This window comes from Sciurus carolinensis, chromosome 2 (genome assembly GCF_902686445.1).
Source record: "Sciurus carolinensis chromosome 2, mSciCar1.2, whole genome shotgun sequence".
Taxonomy (NCBI): Eukaryota; Metazoa; Chordata; class Mammalia; order Rodentia; family Sciuridae; genus Sciurus; species Sciurus carolinensis.
Genome location: NC_062214.1, coordinates 127,206,577 through 127,228,918, shown reverse-complemented (window position 1 = coordinate 127,228,918; position 22,342 = coordinate 127,206,577). Strand labels below are relative to the sequence as shown.

General features: G+C 37.9%; 1 protein-coding gene across 4 annotated transcripts in view; it reads left to right on the top strand.

The window, feature by feature from the left end:
- Stxbp6 (syntaxin binding protein 6) overlaps nucleotides 1-22,342 on the top strand; it is a 241,840-nt gene that overhangs the window by 186,842 nt on the left and 32,656 nt on the right. For all 4 annotated transcript variants that reach the window (XM_047542045.1, XM_047542044.1, XM_047542046.1 and 1 more), the window contains 2 exons: nucleotides 6,363-6,493; nucleotides 7,362-7,527. In XM_047542045.1, the coding sequence (XP_047398001.1) occupies nucleotides 6,363-6,493; nucleotides 7,362-7,527 (297 nt within the window). The remainder of the gene's footprint in view (nucleotides 1-6,362; nucleotides 6,494-7,361; nucleotides 7,528-22,342) is intronic.

Genomic DNA, 22,342 nt, shown 5'->3' with positions numbered 1-22,342 from the left:
TGAGAAAGTTTGAAAAGCAAAAAATCATTTCTGGGTAGAGAGCGCCATGCTCCACTTCCCGCTAGCCAGAGGAGGAAGGGTATTTCCCTATGCTTTGTAAACATTCAGCTGTCTCACTTGATAAAATTGCTGATGCAGCCTGAGACCTGATATTTACTCTGGTGCATATTATGAATATCTACCTGGAATTATCAGACGTTAGCATTTTAGAACATTAAGGAAACCAGTTTCAACAACTCTCTTTTTAGTACCAGGGATTGAATCCAGGAGCACTTTACCACTGAGCCACATCCCCAGCCCTTTTGATTTTTTTCTTTTCAGATAGGGTCTCACTAAGTTGCTTAGGGCCTCAGTAAGTTATAAGGCTAGCTGCGAACTTGTGATCCTCCTGCCTCAACCTCTTGAGAGTCTGGGATTACAGGTGTGTGCCACCATGCCCAACCCAAGAGATCATTTCTCACCTGGGCTTGTTCCCTCACACCAGCCCCTGGAATTCATGTACTCAATCTGCTTTACTTCCCAGTCCCACATTTCAGAGTATTTTTTTCTTCTTTTTGCCAGTCACCTCTGACACAGCCTAAGAGTAGCTCTGGTGAGATTGTATGTGAAGGATGCTCTTTTCTTGCTCAGATTGTTTATTTCCCTTGAGCAGTCTTCAAATCAAAGTGTCTGCCCATTAGACTTCAGCTGAGCTGGGAGCTGAGGCACACCACCAACCTGGCCCTCCCTAAATGGTGAGTTCATGATAGGACTATGTTGGTGAATCCTAAAGATAGCTTGGGTATGTAGGAACTGCAAATTCTGCATTTTAACCACCTAGCTTTAACATCAAACTTTATTGTGGATATGTTTGTTTTTTTTTTTTTTTTGGCACCTATACTTCTTATTTTTAATTTATAGAAATGGTCACATAAAGTTATAAGATGATTCAATTTAAGTTCAATGTGTAAAGCAAATGTTTGTGCAAATGTTGGTAAATGTTTTACAATACCTATGACATATGAGATAGAAAAGATTTAAAGGTGGTGAGTTATGATTTTGTTTATAAGCTGATTGTTTCCTTTAAAATTGTACTTTAAGGCTGAGATAGTAATTTGTATCTTAGGCAAAATTGACTTTCCTTTTTGGAATAGTTGAGACATGATGCTGTGAAAAATGAGATCACCACTGGACCTTGAAGTGGAGGATCTGTCTCAGAATCACCTGAAGAATGTGAGCTATTCTTCTATTTGCTTAATATGCAAGTCATATGTATTTCTGTCTTCCCCTTCCTTATCAGTTCACCAATTCCTCCTTGTTGCAAGACTTGTTTAATAAGATTAGATTGTACTTTGTTGTTGGCCAGCTTAGTGGCTCTTAATGAAATAGAATTTTCTGATTGGCACAGTCGAGGCCAGTGGTCTCCACCCTGCGATTAGAGCCAGGAGTCTGATTTTATTTTTGTAAAATGTCTCATGGATGGGCCACTTTTCAAAAGACCTTGTTAGATCATTAGTTTGTGAGATGGAAAAGTGCATGTTGATGATAAGGATATTCTGAACAGAATGATTTGTATCACTGCTTCTTAACTCTAGCTGAGATGTGGGGTCAAGTCTACATAAAGGTCAAAGAAGAGACACAAAGCCATAAAGATCACATTCTTTGTTCAGAGCTGAGAGCAAAACAACCTGACTTTGGTTGCCTCTGTTCTTCTCCTGCCTCTGATGCCAGTGAGAAGGTAGTAGCTGCAGGAAGTGGGAGTGAATGAGCAGGAGCATTAGCTTGGGTAACCCCAAAACTGGGTTTCCTAAGTGGGTCCCAAGTGTACAACTCAGTGGTCCCAGGGAAGCCATTCTGGTTGTCTTATTGTTTGTAGGAGGCCATTGACGGTGTGGTCCTTAACTCCCGTCTCTACTTGCTAATCACACTTCTTCCCAAAGAGTTTCCTCTCTAAGGCAGGCAATACTGCATATCTATTTATGACTTTAATATATTGTCTTTCATTAATTCATTTAAATAAAAAGGAGGGTTTATTTAAAGGGAAATATTAAAGAAATAACATTTCAGGAAACTATAAAAATCACAGCAAGTAGTAGTATTATTGGAAAGCAATGATTCAATTAATTCTTACTTAATGAGCATCCTGTACCCAATAAAATGTGACATTTGACATTGCAGCAAAAATTTATAATAGAAAGAGCATCAAAGTTCATTGTCTAAGTTTCACTTTTTCCAATTATTAACAGATGACTTTGGAAAGTCAGCTTTTTCTGTGCCTCAGTTTCCTTATCTATAAAATAATGGTAGGATAATGGCAATGATTATCACGGGTATTCTCAATCTCAAGAGCAAAACTAGAAGCTATATAAAATAGAATTTTTAAAAATATTAAATGCTATTTTTAAAAAGCACGATGTCAATTTATAATCCTACAACACAAACTGGTAGAAAGTAGATTAGAATATCCTCCTGGGGATTTATCTATATTGTATATGTTTTAGGACTGGGAGACACAATAGCCGTCTGGATTTTGTTCCTCACAAATGTCTCAGAGAGGCAAACATTGAATATTTAAAGCTTGAAATGAACCCATTCTTAAATGAATATTGAATGTGAGGTGAATGAAATAACATGCTAGGGGAACCTACCTGGATGAAGTGATCACAAAAGTAAACTGAAGTACAAAACAGAAGGGGCAATGAGATGAGCCAGGTCCTCCAGGCTTTGCAGGTCATGATAAGGGACCTGCATTTATTCTGAACACTTTGCGATATCACTGAGTTTTGGGGGGGGGGGTTGTTTTGTTTTGTTTGGATTTTTTGTTTTTGATTGATTGATTGATTTGTGCCAGGGATTTGTCCCAGGGTTACTTAAGCACTGAACCACATCCTCAGCCCTTTCTATTTATTTCCTTATTTTGAGGCAGGGTCTCACTAGGTTGCTTACAGCCTTACTAAGTTGCTGAGGCTAGCCTTGAACCTGCCATCCTCCTGCCTCAGCCTTCCAGTTTTCAAAAGGTAGTTCAGTCCTCTATTTAAGTTGGAATGGACAAGTTTGGAGAATCATAGAAGTCCCTAACAGGGATGACCGTGTCTTGCCTGAGATGCAGCTCTTCTCGAAGCCTCCCTGACTTCCCTCAACTCTATCTTGGTCCTTAAAGCTCCCACCCAAACACCCCAGATCCTCAAATGACTGGTATATCCTGCCATTGTATTTTAGAACTCTTCTGCATAATTTTTCCCCCCTTTGCCACACTGGAAATAGAACTCAGGGACACTCTACCACTAAGCTACAACCCCAGTCTTTTTTATTTTGAGACAGGCTCTCCCCAGCTCGCCTGGCTTCTTTTGCATAATTCTTATGCCCTTGTTGCATCCAAGTTCATGATTCAAAATCTTATCTTGTTCAATCTTCAAATTACTCACAGAAACTAAATGTTCCATAAATATTTGTTGAACGAATTAACGTAAGTTTATTGGTTCCCAGCAATCAATGTGCCTTAGATCACTTGGGAGAATTAAAATATTGGTGTCAGAACTCCACCCAAGGTGTTCCAGCTCACCCAATTCAGGGTGTGTGTTGTAAGAGCTCCCAGGTGATTCTGATGTTCAGAGTGGAGACAGGAGGAATGGGCTAATTCTGGGTGCTCTGCAATATTATCCAGTGTGCCATGCCTCCATGCTCCTTTAAATGCCTATATAGCTTCTTTTCCTCATGATTGTTGAAATCATAATGCAAGTGTCCTGGTTATCTGGACTTTAAAGTTATTAAAAATAATTCATATTGGAGTGTATCATAGGGGGGTGGTTGGATACAGCCCATGATATACTGATATAGGTAATTTGACTGCATTTTCCAGGTGTGCTTTAATTAACTTTCTTTTGTAAGAAGAAAGTGAATTACTACTTTTCACTAAAATGGTGAAATAGACATCTAAAATGTGGGTGACTTACTTCCTTTTTATGATCCGTGGACCCCAAAAATACTAAAACAAGGAAGAATTTAAACCATCGTTTCTTCAAGTAAAGTACTCAAAAAGTATGGTTGTGGTATGTTTCGCCAAGCGTTTTGATTTTAGAAGGGGAAATTCTGTATTTAATTCTATATAATGTGTATATAATAATTTAATTTTAAGGCACCTGCTTCAAAATAGAAACTGGGATGTTAGGGAAAATAACAATCAACAGAAATTAAACCAAACCGGGCTCAGTGCCCAGGAAAACTAGCCAGACTCCAAGAACTGGGCAAGGAATAAACTAATAGGGAAAGACAGCAAGAATGGATAGAATTGTAACTGTTTCCATCAAAAATGACCACTGTCCAGTGTGATCACAACTGAGGAATTCTGCTGGGACATTTGTCATTATGGGTGGGGTTCCTGTCCCCGTTTCAATGACAAACTTCCAATGGAACTTGCCTTCCTAAAATGTGAATCTTAAACATGCTGGGACTATACAGTGATCCTGCATTGTGTTTGAGTTTTTATAATGCTATAAACTAAGTGGAAACAAATGGACCAGAAATAAAAATAGGAGTTCATAACAACTTTAACTGAAGTTAGAAGGAAAGCCTTCAAGTTTCCCAAGACGTTTAAATGTCCTATGATTTACATAAACAAGGGAGGAAATCCTCTTTGTGTGTTTAGGGGTGTGCGTCTAATACAGGAACCCATGTTTTCCTGTTATTGAAAAGCATTCTTTCTTTAATCTTTTAAGCACATTTTGGGCCTGCATATATTCCAGGTGTGTGTTTTCTTTAACATTAAAATATAAGAGCAGAGTACAACTATCAGAGGAACATGTTAGGACTCCCATTTGTATCATAGGAGATGCAACAAAATAAATAAATTGAAATAAATGGATGGACAGAGTCCTGGGCACACTGGTAATATTGCCTGAATTTACTTAGGAGAATAGTTATTCCTAATGGGATGGAGCCCGTTAAGCAAGGTCATTTGTGATAGAAGACTATAAAATTTCCTCTGATCATGAATATTTAGGAGATGATGACTTTTTAACCACAAAAGTAAATTTAATTGGTGTAAAATGTTCAGAAACTTTTAGACAAATATAGCTGAAATAATGGATAATAAACCAAATTATTATTTGAAGTTAAAAAAAAAAGTGTACTAAATACTGACTAGGAGCAAAGGGAGAAGATTGTACTGAGGCCATACAGTCTTCAGAACCGGTCTTGTGGGTGCTTACCATATCTGAAGGCAGAGTGGCTTCCTTCCACACTCTGCTATGGTCTCTGCTCTCCTACTTCAGTGACCCCAGATACTGCAAAGGGCTCTTGAATGCATGAACCATAGACCTTTAATCACCAACTTTGGAGCAAGTGCTTTCTGTCCCTTGTCCCTCAAGAATCCTTTTTGCCATCTGTCAAGCATCTGCAGAGTTGCTGGAAACCGAAAAAAAGAATATGTATTTTCTTCTATCACAGATGCACAGTCTTCTGGAGGCAGTGATTAGGATCGAATTCTTTGTAGCCAGTGGTGCTTACCACTTTCCCTAATTCCTCTGTGACATCATTTCTGTTTAATCTTACTAACTTCCACATCCAGGACTCAGGAGGAGCTTTTAGGAAAGCACTTTTAAGACCCTTAATTACCTCTCCCACCATCCTTAGTCTCTAAATCACCAAGTAAGCAGATGTAGAAATAAATGCTCAGGGTGACTTTGACATCGGTCTGAGAGTTGATGAAGTCCGTCTACAGCTTGGAAGGGGAAGAACTGCCTGAGGCTGAGGAGGGATGGTCCTGGTCCTGTGTATGTAGTGACTTCAGGATTTCTTAGGTGGGAGCTGTGCCCAGAAAACCAGATAGTCATAATTAGATGCAAACTATATACGCACTGGATGATATTATAAAACCAAATATTACTTTTGTATTTTATTTATTTATTTACTTGGGAGTTGAGATATTACTCCTAATCACCAAAGCCTCAGATATTGACACTGGACTATCAAACTATAAATAAGCATTACAGTTCCCCAGGGAGCTGGTAACCTTTACTTCCTTTAAAATTCAACCCTCCTAACCCTGCCTGATGCCTGTTAGCCCCACATACCTCTTTCCCTGCAAGCTGTAATTGTGCACTTGTAGCTTCCATTAAAGGTTTGTGGTTTTATTCAGTTAAGCTGTTTTCAGTTTGATTGGATGAAGACGTAAAGGAAGCAGCTTTTGCAGTTAAAGTATAAACATCTTGAGAGGGTACACTGTAACTTCTATTTCTTTTGCATTCACCACCCCCACCAAAAGCACATGTTCATTCAGACTCTCTCCCTCGTGCATGCACACAGTAGGTGCCACAGAAACAGTGCTGAATGAGGAAATAAACCAGCCTGCAGGCCCACTAATCTCCCTGGTCTTTTCTTGGCAGTGACAAACAAGAAACCCACACAGGCGTCTATCACAAAGGTCAAACAGTTTGAAGGCTCCACGTCTTTCGTGCGGAGATCACAGTGGATGCTCGAGCAGCTTCGCCAGGTTAATGGTATCGATCCTAATCGGGTGAGTGAATAGCTCAATGCTGGCCAAAGGAATTATCTTCACGAGATGACTCTGCTTGACCTTGGTAGTGGTGAGGATGGTTGAATCATCCCAAATAAGACTATTTCTCTATTTCATCATGGGACTAAAACTTTCAATGTCTCTTCCCTTCCCATGGGAAATTACAGATCTAGTTCTTTTGTTTGATGGAGGTACCCAAAGGGAGGCATGTTGCAGAGATGCTTCCTCCAGTGATGTTCATAGCAAAGAGCAAAGCTCATCAAAGCTCCATTTATCTCCCAGTGCCACCAATGACAAGAATTATCTACGAAAAATCAAAACCATTAATGACACTTTAAAAATTATGTATTAGTATTCCTTTGGATTTAATAAGGGAAACATTTTATGATATAGTTATCTGTTCAAAATACCATTCCTTTTGCATATATGTGCGTGCGCACACACACACACACCACCCCAAAACATCAATAATGAAGAATAATAAAACGTAAATTGCTACTATCTATAAAATAATAAGGGAGATTCTCTTCCTACCAAAGTTTAGGGGCAAGATTAAGAGAGGTGATTTACAGAGAACCTGAGGGCATCCATCTTCCAAGTAACTGGGAAAATAATATGTTTGGAATTCAGACCATCAGCATGTAGACTGTCATTACTTCTGTGTTACTAACATTCTAGGGATATCTAGAAATACTGTAAGATTTGGGTTTTGCTAGATATATATAAAAATGTGAACCCTCCACACACTTGTGTCCTAATAAAGCTGAACCTTATTTGTTTTAGCCTTTCGGAGTCTTTTGACAGGGGAAATCTGCAAACAGCAGTCTTTATAGATTGACATCAGTAGTTATCTCACTGTCTTTTCCAGGATTCTGCAGAGTTTGATTTGTTGTTTGAAAATGCTTTTGACCAGTGGGTAGCCAGCACAGCCTCAGAAAAATGCACCTTCTTCCAGATCCTCCACCACACCTGCCAGAGGTACCTCACAGACAGGAAGCCGGAGTTTATTAACTGCCAATCCAAAATTATGGGAGGTGAGTGGGCATCTGTGTGACTTTAGTCATCCTATTTCCTTAGACTTGCTTTTATATAAAAAGGCATTCAGCAACATAATTAAAAGCATACAAAAAATCAAAATACTCAGAAGTAGACAGCACTAAATTATCCTAGAGAGTGTATCCTATGCTAAATCTAAACACAGTGGTGTGTTTTCACTCTTACACAAAAGCTGGTCATTTAGAACAATTTAGCCACCTTTCAATTTTTCTTCTTTACTACCTTTTCTATGATTTCACTGCAGAACACTGTTTCCTGGGTTGCTTTTTCCTGTCATTTCTCAAGATATCACAAATACTTACAAATATGTATAAAAATTCCAACAGATGCTGTCCCTTTCTTTGAAATAATAGCCAGTCTCATGTTTATTCCTTGAATGGCACACAAAGATGAGTTAGGATGAGGGACATAAGCCAGGGTTACAGGGTGAGTACTAGCTTAGTGAGACACATTTAGAGGGTGATCATGCATTTCTTTTAGGGGGCAATTCTTTTTTAGGGAATTCAACTGTGCTAAAAATATAAAAGATTTGCCAATCACTCTGTGAGTTAGGGAAGAGTTATTTTATATCATTGGTCTTTTTACTGACCTGTTTTCTTGGTTTTGCAAGATATGTTTTTTTAAAAATGCACCAACTTTGCCTTAATAAATGTTAAATGAAGATTACATTAGAGAATCTACCTCTTCTCCTTGGACTTCATATATTCTTCATATGAATTTGGGGTGGAATCCACTATTTTGTCCCGGCAACTGAGGCACACACTGTCACTTTGCATTAATCTGCGAAATGTCATATGGAGAAGACAATGTCCAATTTTTATTATTACCCATGAAAGTGTTTTTATTCCTCTTAAACTGAAAGACACTTGAATCCTAAAAACCTTAAAAGTCTTTCTTAAGCATTGATAGATTTTTATTATAGCTTCTCTGTTTAGTCCTAGAAAAATTTAAGAGGTGATGTGTGGTGCACATTTTCTTCAAAGTGGCCACTTCCTGTTGGACAAAAACAAAGTTAGATATTTAAAAGAAATATCACCAACCTCTTTGGAAAATATGATGAGATACAATTGTCTCTCATGCCTGTGCCAACGGTAATCTTCAAATGAACCCTGCTTTGCAAATTCAACCTTAACTGATTTGGTAAAAGGTTGACGTACCCTGGGTTTAGGACCACTGATGTCTGTTTATTGTTGGTTTTTGTTTTTGTTTTTTCTTAACGGAAAGTTGGACAGAATACCCAGCTTTCTCTCATTCTTCATTAGATCTTAAGTTAGATCTGTTATAGCCTAAGATCAGATTATTTTCTTGATCTTCAGTCCCTACTATGCAACATTTTCCTCGTCAGTGTCAGTACTGTCAGTAGCTTGTATGGCTAGCAACCCTAAAAATAGCATGCCTGTATGGATTTGAAATTGCTGTTGCTCTTGGAGAAAGACTCCCCCAGAGCATTCCACTTCACCATGAGTGGCCAGAAGCAAGCCCAGTGCCATGGGAACACCTGCATTTCTAAGATGTTCTCTTCTTGAATATCTCAACTTTCCCATAAGTCCAACCAGCTGTTTCTGTCAATCATTGACCCAGTCCTTCAGATGTCTTCCATTGCTTTATGAACACCAAATGATGCAGAGTTGAGATGGGAACCCATATACCTAAAGTTACATTGTTTGTATGTGTATTGGATAAAGCTCAAGATTGCTTTCCTATAGTCTGAGAAAGAATAAGTTAATGAGATCAAGTACCAAAAAAAAGTTTGCAGTAAGCTCATTGTAATTTGTTGGCAGCACATATGTCCTTAATGAATGCAGTCTGTCTTATTTAAACAGTTGCTTATCCTTGATAACCGTTGTATCTACACACCCTAATAAATTAGTATGCTGATTAGTCTTCCTTTCTGCCACTTATCACAATTCTGAGAATGAAAACTGATGTGTTTCTGGGATCACTATATTCTGACCCTTTAACTTTTGCATTACGTACCCCATCTTAGGCAGATGAAGTCTGTTCCTTATTTCACAAAATATTTTGATATCTGCTTGTAGTTAAGCCACAAGTCCTAGATACAAATGTTTATTGTACTTAGAAACATGTTTTGTGATTTTAGAGAACTAATGTTGGTGTTGGTATACTGCCCTCCCCCAAACTCTTTACATATGTTATCTTACTTAGTTTTTAAAGCAGCCTTTGGAAATACAATGTATTATCTCCATTTTACAGAGAAGGAAACAGGATCAGAGAGATTATTAAATAGCTTGCCAAGGGTCATATCACTAGTGAGTAGTGGAGATAAGAGTCCAACACAGGCTTACTGAGCTCTAAAAGTTTCTTCCTCAGGGTCTCTGAGTGGCACATGCCAGGAAACCTCTTTGGTATGAATGGTGCCCCCTGGAGTTGTGCAGTAATTGTTAGAAATATTTTAGCCAGCCCATTCCTGTATTTGAAAGAGTGGATAGGGACAGGAGTAAAGCACTAGAAATTATACTAGTTCTAATTTTTTCCTTGTTATGTCACAGGCACATAATTACAATAATTCTTTTTCTTTTTGTCCTAATTACCATAGAGTCATCAAGGACCCTTAAAATCATTTTGCTTTTTGTTTTCTATTTTTGTTCACTAGAACTTCAGTAGATCAGGCAGATGAAAGATGGAGAAGAGATGCATCCTGGCCATGCATGGGACTGGGTCTGTGGTCTAGCTATGTCAGTGGGGAAACTGAGGCCCAGCAATTTTTAACGACTTCATCAAGGTCAAAGAACTAGAGGCAAATATGTCTGACTCTCACTAAACACCACTTTCTTTAATACCAATTTCAGTATAAGATTATCATTTAAATATCCATGATCCCATGCAATGCTGCTCTTGTATTTATTGATTGTGCCTATCCCTTATGATAATATTTTTTATTCTTTGCGAAGGGTCATTTAAATCCATTTCAGAAATGAAATTCTTTCCTCCAAAATGATATTTTCTTATCTCCAGAGGACAAACTAGGAATCTTATGCTAGTTCAGGAGCCAGTGAAGACACAAGTAAAGTCTTTAGAGCTCATTGGAGCCCTTGTAAGCTTAGAGAGGGCAGGATGTGGGACAGGAAAGCGCTGACCTCTTCTCCTGCCTCGTCAGCACCTTTGCAGCTTTCTCCTCTCCTCTCCCTTCCTCTCCTCTCCCCTCCCCTCCCTCCTCTCCCCTCCCCTTCCCTCCCCTCCCCTCTCCTCCTCTTCTTGGCTTGAGGATCAGTAAGCTAGGATGGGTCCTCAGCTCATCTAACCTCTACTCTCCCTCTCCTTTAATTCATTAAAGATCAATTGAAAAAATATGAAGCCATTCATTTAGTTTGCTGGGTCCTTAAGCTACCTACTGATCTTCAGAGATTGGAGACAGAGGTGTGTGAAGCCAGTCCTAGCTGCCGAAATGAAATATGATATCTTGAATGACAGGAGGTCCTAAAATTGAAGTTTGCACGGATTGAATTTACTTCTTCTGAAATGAAAGCTTTTATTTTTTCTGTTTATTATAAACAGAGGTGATGTTATACTGTTATATATGTGATGATACATTTGTACTTGAACCTGAGACTCCACACAAGAGGCTTGCTTTCAGCTAAGTCATTTCAAAGAAACATGGTCTGCCCCAAATAGATCATCAGTTTAGGTAATGAACATTTCATATTAATTCGAGGTCCCAAGGAACACCATTGTTTTTCTTACTTCATTGTTCTTAGCAAAATGTGACCAATTCCCACATGGCTCCCACTGACCTTCTGTAATGATTAATGTTGGCCTTATATTTCTGGGTCTAATATGTCCCGTATTTCTATGTCCCTTACCTGAAATGCTTGAAACAAGATTTTTGGATTTCGGTTTCTGGATTTTGGAATATTTGCATATATATATACACACACATATATATATATATATATATATTATATATAATGAGGTATCTTGAGATGGAACCCAAGTCTAAACAGTTATTTATGTTTCATGTGCACCTTATACACATAGTCTGAAGATAATTTTGTACAATATTTTTAATAATATTGTGCATGAAACAGAGTTTTTGTAGCATGCTGAAGGAGCCAGGAAAGTCTTTTTTCTCTAGGGAACACTGTGTCATGCCCCTGCATTTTAACAACAATCCTTCACATGAGGTCAGGCTTGGGATTTTTCATTTGTGGTATCCTGCACCGCTCAAAAAGTTTTGCATACTGAATTGTAAATTTTCAGAGTAAGGATACTCAACCCATACTCTGAACTATAGTAGTCTTTGTAGTTACTGGCAAGTTCCATGTCAGACCCACAAAGTAAGTTTTTTGCACACACTTTTTTCCAATAAGTGGTATAAATTAGATGTATGGGGGAAATGATTTTATTCTTCAAGGCAAGCATAAACTGAAGCATACCCTGGCATTTTTCTTGAACTCCATGCCTAAACACCCTTGCTAACGCAATCAACTATCTCTTTATCTTTTGCCTATGTTACATATGTCATCCTTCAGCAAGTCCCCCTACTGTTGTTTGAGGCCCTATTCACATTCTTATTAATTCCACAAGCATTTACTTAGGCCTGCATGTCCAGCACGGAGTTATCTGTACAGATCCAACCACAAAGTAGGTACCTTTGCCAACTTAATTAACCTTCCTGGGTGGACATCAGATGTAAACAGATATAAAATATTGCATAACAGCAAGGTAATGGCTGAGCTGCACCTTAAAGGGTGGTTACCAGTTGCCAGACAGGCAGGGGCAGGATGAAATTAGCTCTCTTATTCCAACAGTTAATCCAGACAGTTTTTATTTTAATGTTAGCTGTATTCAGAATTTGAAATGCAGCAGATTGTTTTTCCATGAAGCAGGCTATTTTGAAGTGCCATATATTTTCATCAACAGCAAAGAGTGTTTTACAAGCATTGCCCTTGGTCTCGCAGCTCTTCAGATGATAGTATAAAGCCCAGGCTTCTGAGCACCGTTAGAATTTTAGGAACATGAATGTCTCTGATGTCTCCTTCATCCCAGGCTGGCCCTCCTTTGCCCCTACTAATTGGTATGCTAGAAAAGAAACCCGAATGACTTTACTCTGGATTCCCCTGGGGAGTGCAGAATCTAAAGATTCAATCACAGTGTGACTTCACATTGTACTTTTCTTCCAAACAGAGCAAGATCATCCTTTAGTGAGGTGCGCAAGTAAGTCACCTTGAGGATGCCCAGATCTGGGTAGTGTAAAGTGAGGTAATGAATTATTTAAAACACACACACACACACACACACACACAGTGTTAAGCTTTCTAACAGACTCTTATGTTATTTTTAAAGGTGATTGCTATGGTCATTCTTAATCCCAATTTATTAGAAGAGTGCTTTAAGGAAACCTATAATGTTTGACATAATTTCTATATTCCTTCTTTTTGTTTTAGTGTTTTCTGTTAGTAAATAGGCTTTATGGGCATGAATCTCATGCTCTAACTAGGAGTACATAAAATGGATTGCTTATTCTTCAAGAATAAAGTCACATGTAATTTTGCCCCTACAGCTCAAACTCATTATGCTTGGGCATGCACAGTTACATACACACATGAGATTGTAATTCACAGAAAGATTTAAGTTGTATTTAAGCTATCATATTGTTGCTTGTGGGTACTTGTGTGTATATACAAAGCAGCGGAGAGACCAGGTTTCTTCGCCAAGCCCCTGTTGTGACAGAGCAATGAAATGTTTCTTCACTTCTTTAAAGCAAGAGGAATCCATGTCATAGTTCTTCTACTGACTATTTTTGTTGCCCTTGAAGAAAAGAGCAAAATAATAAACTTCAGTTATTTTCTACCTAGGTACAAATGAAGAAAATGATTCATAGGGAATTGCCCCAAATCCTACAGCTATTAAGGAATAGAGCTGGTGTTTCAGTCTAGATCCACCACTTATTAGCTGTCTATTAAATGGAAATCATGACTTCCAAGTTACCTTAATGGGCACAAGGCTTCTTTTCCTTAAGTTGATTCAGTTCAGCAAAAGAGGATATGACACAAATTTAACAAATTCTCTGTGAGAATTATGTTTGAAGGTTCATAAATGACATTTAATTATATTAATCACAAAATCATAGAAATTTAATGTTCCTTCTTCCATAACTCCATCTTCCTTACTATTGCCAATACATCTTTTCCTAGGCAGCATAATTTCATTTAAGATTTGCCTTATAGGGTTGGGGATATAGTTCAGTAGTAGAAGACTTGCCTAGTCTGTATAGCACTCTGGGTTCAATACCCAGCATTAGGAAAAAAACAAACAACAACAACAATGAGAAAAAAAAAAACTTGCCTTATAAAGACCTTCCAGAGGGGAAAAAAAATTAAGAATAGAAACAAAAAATGCATCAAAATAATACTAAAAACATTTACAGTATACAATTAGAAAAGCCCAGTTTGGGGGATTTTTGTTTCTGTTTCTGTTGTTAGGACCCCACCAGCATAACCACTGTGTCAAAGACAAGAATGTGTTTCATTGACATAACCATCTGCATTGACCAAGACTTGCTAGGAAGATGCTGTTCTAGCAGAACATGAGATGTTTTTAGATATGAATCTTTTATACATTTATATTTTTTAATTTCGGATGACTTTAGTGGTCATATTTTTAGTATGTATGTACATTTTCATACTTTCTGATACATCCATGCAATCTACCATCCCATGAGACGAATAAAAGGCAAATGCTTTTATTTTTAGTGAGAAAATTGAGGTAACCAAGGACTTCTTTCGTAGGTTTCACCCGGTTTGGTGCATGATATAAATGACTGTTAACTAAGGAAAAATTGGGTCACAGATGTGGTTTTTTGCTTTTACATTGCTTATTGGTTGACTGTAAACTACACTGAAATGCTTGCTGTGAAACAGCTGGTGGGGTGTCGCTCATCATCCTGATCCAGGAGTGACTCCACAAATCAAATGCTTTTGAATCATATCTCTCCATCAAAAAATCTCAAGCCAAGCCAAGGCGAGCTACATAAGGGTACTTCCAAAGTATCATTTGTTGGCCTGACAAGAATTATGAACATATTTTGGTTATCTGATGGTTAAATCATCTGCAGTAGATGAGAGCCATTCCTACTTTTAGGATCAACAGGAGGACTTGTAGTGACAAGAGCCCAGATTCCATTCACTTATCCCTGCCTTTGATGGTATCACTCATTAAGCTTCTCTAAGCTGCTTACATTCCTCTCTTCCTCTCTGTTTTTCTGTATTGTGGGCAGTAATATATAACCTTGAAGAGAAGGAATGAAGACTAAAGTAAATGTTACAAGTATCAGTGTATGCCTGAATATTCTATTTTTTAAAAAACCTGGAAATTATAACCTGCATATTCATAATATTACAGGATTTCTTCCACAGTATTTATCAAAAGCCTTTTCTTATGAAAGAAGCAAAAAAATATTCTTGAGCTTTACAAGTCCATGTTGGCCAGAAGGATTGCAAAAAGAAAGAAAGAAGGAAGGAAATGAGGGAGGGAGGGAGGGAGAGAGGAAAATAGTTTCTTTGTTCCATATGGGAATGAGCCGAGCTGTGTTATAGACATCTCAGATATCTGGGATGCTGAGTCGTTTGCCATGGTTGTGTAGAATGCTGAATGTGTTGCACTTTATGTTTGACATTTATAGAGTGCATATGTTACTGCTGACTTACCAAAACAACAGTGTTCAAAATATATCGAGTGACATTGTGCCAGAGTTCAAGACACATAATTCAAATCTTGTAGTAGGAAGGAGAGAAACTAAAGCATGTTTTCTGAACTTTACAAAAGAACAGATATATTCTTTTTCCACCATCATGTCTTCAGCCTAGAATATTTCCTTGAGTCTAATTTGCTTTCCACTGCCAAAAGTGGAGAGACATGCATCAAAAGTAAAATGGTTTAATATCATGAGACATGAAATGGTTATTTCTGAAACAGATATAAAAGACATCCTTCATTATATCCATATTTGTAGGTTTTCAGGCACATAGAATTTCTTAAAGAATCTTGGAATCATAAATTTGCTTTTTTGTTTGCTTGTTTGTTTTTTGGTTTTGGTACTGGGGGTTGAACCCAGGGTTATTTAACCACTGAGCCAACCTTTTTTATCCTCAACCCTTTTTATTTTATTTTGAGACAGGGTCTCACTAAGTTTCACAGGGCCTCACTAAGTGCCAAAGCTGGCTTTAAATCCATGAATCTCCTGCCTCAGCCTCCCAGGCGGGCCAAGCTTTACCCAGTGGGCAGACTCACCCGTGGCTCTATTTCAGTCCGAGTCTCTCAATGCCTCCCCTTCTTAACTCCTGGGTTCTGGAGCGACTGGGGGTGCAGTCTCCCTCTAGGCCGCCATCTTGGATCGCCCCGTGAAGAGAGCCTGCAGCTGGAGTGGGCAGAGCCGCCTGAAGAGGTCTCTGGCTACCCTGCCCTGATCCCAGAGGCTGCTTGCGGATCGAGGCTCTCCGCTGGTTCGTTGCCGGAGTACGCTGCGCTGCAGTGGCTCCGGGACTCGGAGCTTGTTCTGGTCAGAAAGGCTCTCACTAGCGGGCCAGTTCCGTTCCGAGAACCTGGAGAAGCTGGCTGTCCTTTTTTATTTCAGATCATTAAAGTAAGCCTCAATCACTAGATTTAGCATAAGTAGTTGTTTGAAATTTTGATATTGGAATAGATCTAAGTTGGAGACTTCTTAAAATTTTTAAAACCAAATATTCCCTTTCCTTCCATCTGTATACAGTATGCCTGCTCAGAATTGGGTTCATTGCATTAAGCAAGAGCATTAGGGTTGCCAGATTTTGCTATTAAAAATATAGGACATATTACATGGGACACATTTATACAAAAAATAAAAGTTACTAAAAGTATAAGTTAAATTATCCATTGCTTTTCTGGAGTTCAGGTTTTACTTGATATGTTTTTGTCTGGCAACCTTTGTGGGCATCCTCTCTTTCAGCCATACCAAATATGGAAAACAAACTAAGAATATTGTTATGTAGGCAATAAGCCTTATAATGGCCAAATAATTACAAGAACCTTAAGAGAACTTCAGATGGAGATGTCAAGGGCATATGGGTCAATCATTCAAAGATACAGAGAGACATAGAAAATACAAGACAAGCTGCTAAAGAAGGAAAGTTCAAAGAATATAGAGGAGTAGTGTCTTGTTGTGACTGTCCTGTATAGGATAATGCTATAAAGTGCAAATTTTAGGTACTAGTAAGTATATGAATTCCACTAAAGCATTTTTTAAAGGAGTATCAGGTTCCAGATTAATTTTTCATAGGGAAGCCAGTTCAATCCTGAGTTGTCTGAATGTCTGACTTGGTTTTAGGAGTTAGTTTACTGTCAAGAACAATAAAAGAGGGGCTGGGGTTGTGGCTCAGTGGTAGAGCACATGCCTAGCAGGTGTGAGACTCAGGATTCGATTCTCAGCACCGCATATAAATAAATTAAAAATAAAAGTCCATCAACAACTAAAATTTTTAAAAAGGAACAGTAAAAGGAACTTGCCATAGATTTTTGGGGACACTAACAAAACAAAGGTTTCCATTCATGGAGGGAAAGTAAGAAGCCTACAATCTGAAGAACTAAAAGAATAAAGAAGTTGAACAGGAAACTGACACTTGAAAAATGTGGCTTCCTCCCCAACTAGACTAATAGTTTTCTTGGAGACAAAAGCGATGGTCCACTGGGCTCCCTTGACAGACCTATGGCTTGCCCATATGTCATGCTCCCCTTTATCCATCATGCAGCCCTCTGTCAGGTCAACAGGCATGGAACGTGGTCCTGGCTTGCGCTCTTCGTTTAGTAGGTCTGGTTGCTCTGTATGAGAGTGGCATCCACAGGTGAAGCCACGTCCCTGGTGTAGGTTCTGCAAATGATTCAGTGAGTCATACCCCTGAACGGGGAGAAGATCTGTTTTGTCAGTTCTAACCATGAAAGCACATTAAGCATCAACAGTTCAAGAGCAACACAGGAGTGGCAGAAGGCAAGAAAGTTAAGTATATCATTATATTGGGGTAAAAATACCAAGTTTTAGCATAAAGAAGTATAAGGACAAATCTTTATTGACTTAGGGATTTATTTACCCAGATTTTGAGTAGTTCAATTGTAAGATGGCCAATACATTTCTTGAGCATGTATGGGAGTGCACTGCCTTTGAAACTCTGGGTGCTATTAATGGGAAAGCAACTGTTTGGTTTTTTATTAATTTTAATTAATAGTTCACCAAAAAGACAGTAGTGAGAAAGACTCAGACTGTTTTTTTTAGTTTAAATGTCTAAGTATAAACTGGTTATTTGAAAATATAAATGTAATTGTCACAATTATCCATAGTTCTATGCCTTGAGGAAAAGATTTTTCAAGTAGTATCAGTATCTCCCCCTTTGAACCTAATTAAGAACATTCTAGTGAGGTTCGACTTTACACCAGGAGGATAAAGGGGCATTCCATGATTCATGGATAGTATTGCACAAAGGTCCAATCTCCTTGTGGTTATTCCTATCTATTATTATATATTCCTCCCTGTATCAATATTTTACTCTACCCCATGGTCCTTATTTTCACAGCTGGTTGATTTTATTGATCTTCTTCTCAGTTTCCATTATAAAAGGTTGATACCTTGGGCAGGGGCAGGAGGTTGTTTCTCACAAGGTCAAGGTAGATTCACACATCTGTCATAAAAGCCAAAGCTTGCCCTAATGGTTGGTTTCTAGGAATGTCAGAATTCTCTTGGGAAAGCTGGTGATCAGGTTAAGGGAATAACAATTGTATTTTTTGCAATTGTAAGAAAGTTTTTATGGTACCAATATATATTCCTATAATTTCTTTCAGCAGTTGACTTTTAAACTTGAACAAGATTGACTTTATGATGTATTTTTTAGATTTTACATTATTTAGAAGTAAATATTTCCCTCAGAATTGGTTTGTATTTTAAGTTTGCTAGCCATGGTAGAATTACCTTTGTGGCTAGCTCTCCTAATTTTCTATTGCTACAATAAGAAATTATCACAAACTTAGTGACCTAAAATAACACAAATTTTTAATCTTATAGATCTAGAGGTCAGAAGTTTAAAATGGGTCAGGAGGGTGGAATTCCTTCTGAAGTCCCTAAGGAAGAATTTCCTTCCTACTTTCTGGAAGTTGCTTGTAATCCTTGGCTTATGGTCCTTTCCTACATTTTCAAAGTCCCCAGTATAGTCAAATCTCTCTCCTGGTCTCTGGCATTCCTGCCTCCCTCTTAAAAGGACCCTTGTGTTTATATTGGGTTCACCCAGATACTTCGGTATAATCTTCCTATCTGAAGATCCATAACTTAGTCACCTCCACAGAGTCCCTCTTACCATTCACAGGACTAGGACACGGGCATGTTTGGGAAGCCATTATTCTACCTATCATACCATTTTCATAAACAGTTCTAAAAACTTTATTATATGCTGTCAAAGTACAAAATTGTAACAATTTAAAGATATTTTAATTCTAGAATCAGGCAATACTTCATTCCATAGTAGAATAAATGTTCCAGTGATCAGAACAGAAGAGGTTGGTTTTATAAACAGAGAAGGGCTAGGGAAAAGCAGAAAATAGAGAACAAAAAGAGAATTGGCTATTTCATAGTCCCTTTCCTTATAAAGCAGGAACACGGAGACAGACCAATATAAAAATAACTTATTGGTTAACTTCAGATTACGTCACATTACTTTTTATAAGGTTTAAAGCAGAGGGAACTTCATTTTGTCATACTAACTGGCCTATTTGTGAAATTTGACTCTCATTTTTGTAATTTCTTACAAAGTTTGTTAACTCAGTTTCGGTTTGGTGATGTGGAACTTCAATGTAGGTGACTCCATTTTGATTTTTAGTCTGGTCATTGGAGCTTAGTCCAAAACAATGGCCTCCTATAACTTTTATTTAACATACTATTGTATAATACTGTCATACATTTAATTTTTTGTGTTTAATTATACTCATTTTACTTCATGTAACAGTATGTTTTGTAATATATATTATATAGCTTATGAAATAGTATATTAAAAGGAATAAGATATACTTTTATTTTATAGGCTTTATAAGTATATAAAAAACTATTTTATAAACTTTAATCCTATACACTTGTGCTAATCTGTTATAATTTAAGACATTTAATTTAGAAGCACCTATATTTTTTATGAAGATTCAATACTTAAATGGCTAAAATTGCCAGGTTCTACCATGGCAAGAATTTTCTTACTTACCAGCCGCTATGTTTATACATTGAACTTTCTCTTTATGTAAAGGATTTATTTTTCATTGCTAATTATACCAGTCCTTCTAGCATGTGTGAGATCCTGAGTTCAATCCCCAACACTGAAAAAAAAAAAAAAAAAAAACACACACACACATTGATACTCTTGGTGGTTTATTAAGTTGAACTGTATTCAGATATCAAGTTCTTTACATGTTTCTAGGAAGTCTTAGGATACTTGATATTTATAGCTTTTGATGATGAAGGTATTGTAGGTCATTTAATTGTGTTAAAAAAAAATCATCCTTTTCCTTGATATGTCCCCTCCCTGCCCCCTCAGAAAAATTGTCACAAGGCCCTGTGTAGAAATAACTTGACAGGGTTCCTCATGAGAAACTGAAAATTTTCTTTTTAGCTCTGATATAAAAAATCAAGGTCAAGTTTATTTAACACATAATCTCTAACAGATGAATTCCCCTTAGCTGGTTAGGTTTATCTCTTTAATTCAACATACATTTAAAAATGATTGTACATGAGCACCTGAAGTGCAGTGACCACATTAATTCAACAGTTTTCAGTATTGCATAGGTATGTAATCACTGCTGTAATTACTACTATGAAAACACCACCACTCTTTCTACTTTCAGAACACTTCTAACATCAGATTGTAGGTTTTTCACACCAAGCAATTGTCCACTTCTTTACAGGCATCAACTGGGTGTCCTATAATTCTGACACTACCCAGACTTAGTGTAGAATTTACAGGTTAAGTCCTTGGTCCCCAAATGCTGCCCCTCTTCAGATGCCAATCACAGGTAGCAAGTCCCTAGGTTACTCACACTTCTGTCCACACTAGTTGGGGGTTGCAGGACTTTTTCCTCAGGTTTGGTTATTGGCTATAACTACTCACAGAACTCACTTACATTTTCCCATTTATTTTATGTTTAAAAGAGTATAAATGAGCAGCCAGATGAAGACACACATAGCACAAGGTGTGGAAGGGCCCTGAGCACAGGAGCTTTTGTCCCCAAGTTAATTTGGGGTGTGCCACCCTCCTGGCATGTGGATACTCACCAGCTCCAAGGCTTTGCAAACCCTGTCATTTAAGGGTTTGTACTGAGGTCTCATTACATAAGGACCATTGATTAAATAATTGACCATTAGTGATTAGCTCATCTCTAACCCCTCTCTCTTCCCTGGAGGTTAGGGGTCAGAGGACTGAAAGTTCCAGCCCTCTAATCATTTGGTTGGTTTCTCTAGCAACCAACCCCTTCCTCCAAGAGTCACATTATTAGCATAAACTCACATATGATTGAAAGGGACTTTTAAATAATGAATCATACTCCTCTTTCCCTGTCACTTAGAAAATTCCAAGGGCTTGGGAGGTCTATGTGAGGAACTGAAGGCAGTGACCTAGTATATATTCCTCTGTCACATTTCTTAAATCTTGTCTTCCTAATGGAATATGATATGCTGTTATTAATAGGAAAAAGACTTTGAATACACAGATCTGGGTTTGAACCAATCTCTGGATGAGTTACTTACACTCTACATTTGACTTCCTCTTCTTAGAAGGAATGCTAATGCTTGGGATAGGGTTGTGGTAAGGATTAAGCAAGATCATAAGTGAAACATTTAGCATGTTAGGTAGGGGGTGCCATGGATCACAGTGAGTACTCATTGGAAGCTGTTATAATTAATGTTTTCTTTTAATCCTATCTTCCTGTTCTTACCCTGCCTTCCCTTCTGTTAGTGGAAATTAGCATGGCATCTGATTGCCAGTCAAACACAGGAGGAAGTAAAGATAGAGAAATAGAGCTTTCAAAGCATCCTGTGCATCACATATAGTACAAGTCATATATATTTGCATTTTCATCTTTTAAAGAAAACAGCCCTGCGAGTAATGTTAACATTGATAGTTATCATGTAGAATTCCTACTATATATGCCAGATAATTTTTTTTAGCTCACATTAACTCCTAAAAGTAGTTATTATTATTCCCATTTTATGGGAAGAAATTGAGCCTTTGAAAGGTTTGCCCTGCAGACACACAGATAATAAAGAGCAATGGCAACTTGAATCCAATCTGTCTCTAAAATCTGTTCATTCATTCAACCCCATTAGATAGTGTTTCAATCAGCCTTTTCATCTCTGTGACCAAAAGACTTAACAGGAACAATTTTAGAGGAGGAAAATGTTATTTGGGGTTCACAGTTTCAAAGGTCTATAGATACTCAGTTTCATTGCTCTGGACCCAAGGTAAGGCAGAACATCACAGAAAAAGGGTGTGACAGAGGAAAGCAGCTCAGGACATGGTGATTGGAAAGTGGAGCTAGAGAGCTCCACTCAACAGGGGCAAAATGTATACCCCAATGACACACCTGCAGCTACACCCTACCTGCCTATAGTTAACTACCCAGTTAATCCCTCTCAGGTCATCGATGCACTGATTAGGCTAAAACTCATAACTCTATCATTTCACCTCTAAACTCTCTGCAGTGTCTCACACACCAGGTTTTGGGGGATACCCAATATCTAAACAATAACAGACAGAAAAATAGAAGGCCTCTTCAAAGTAG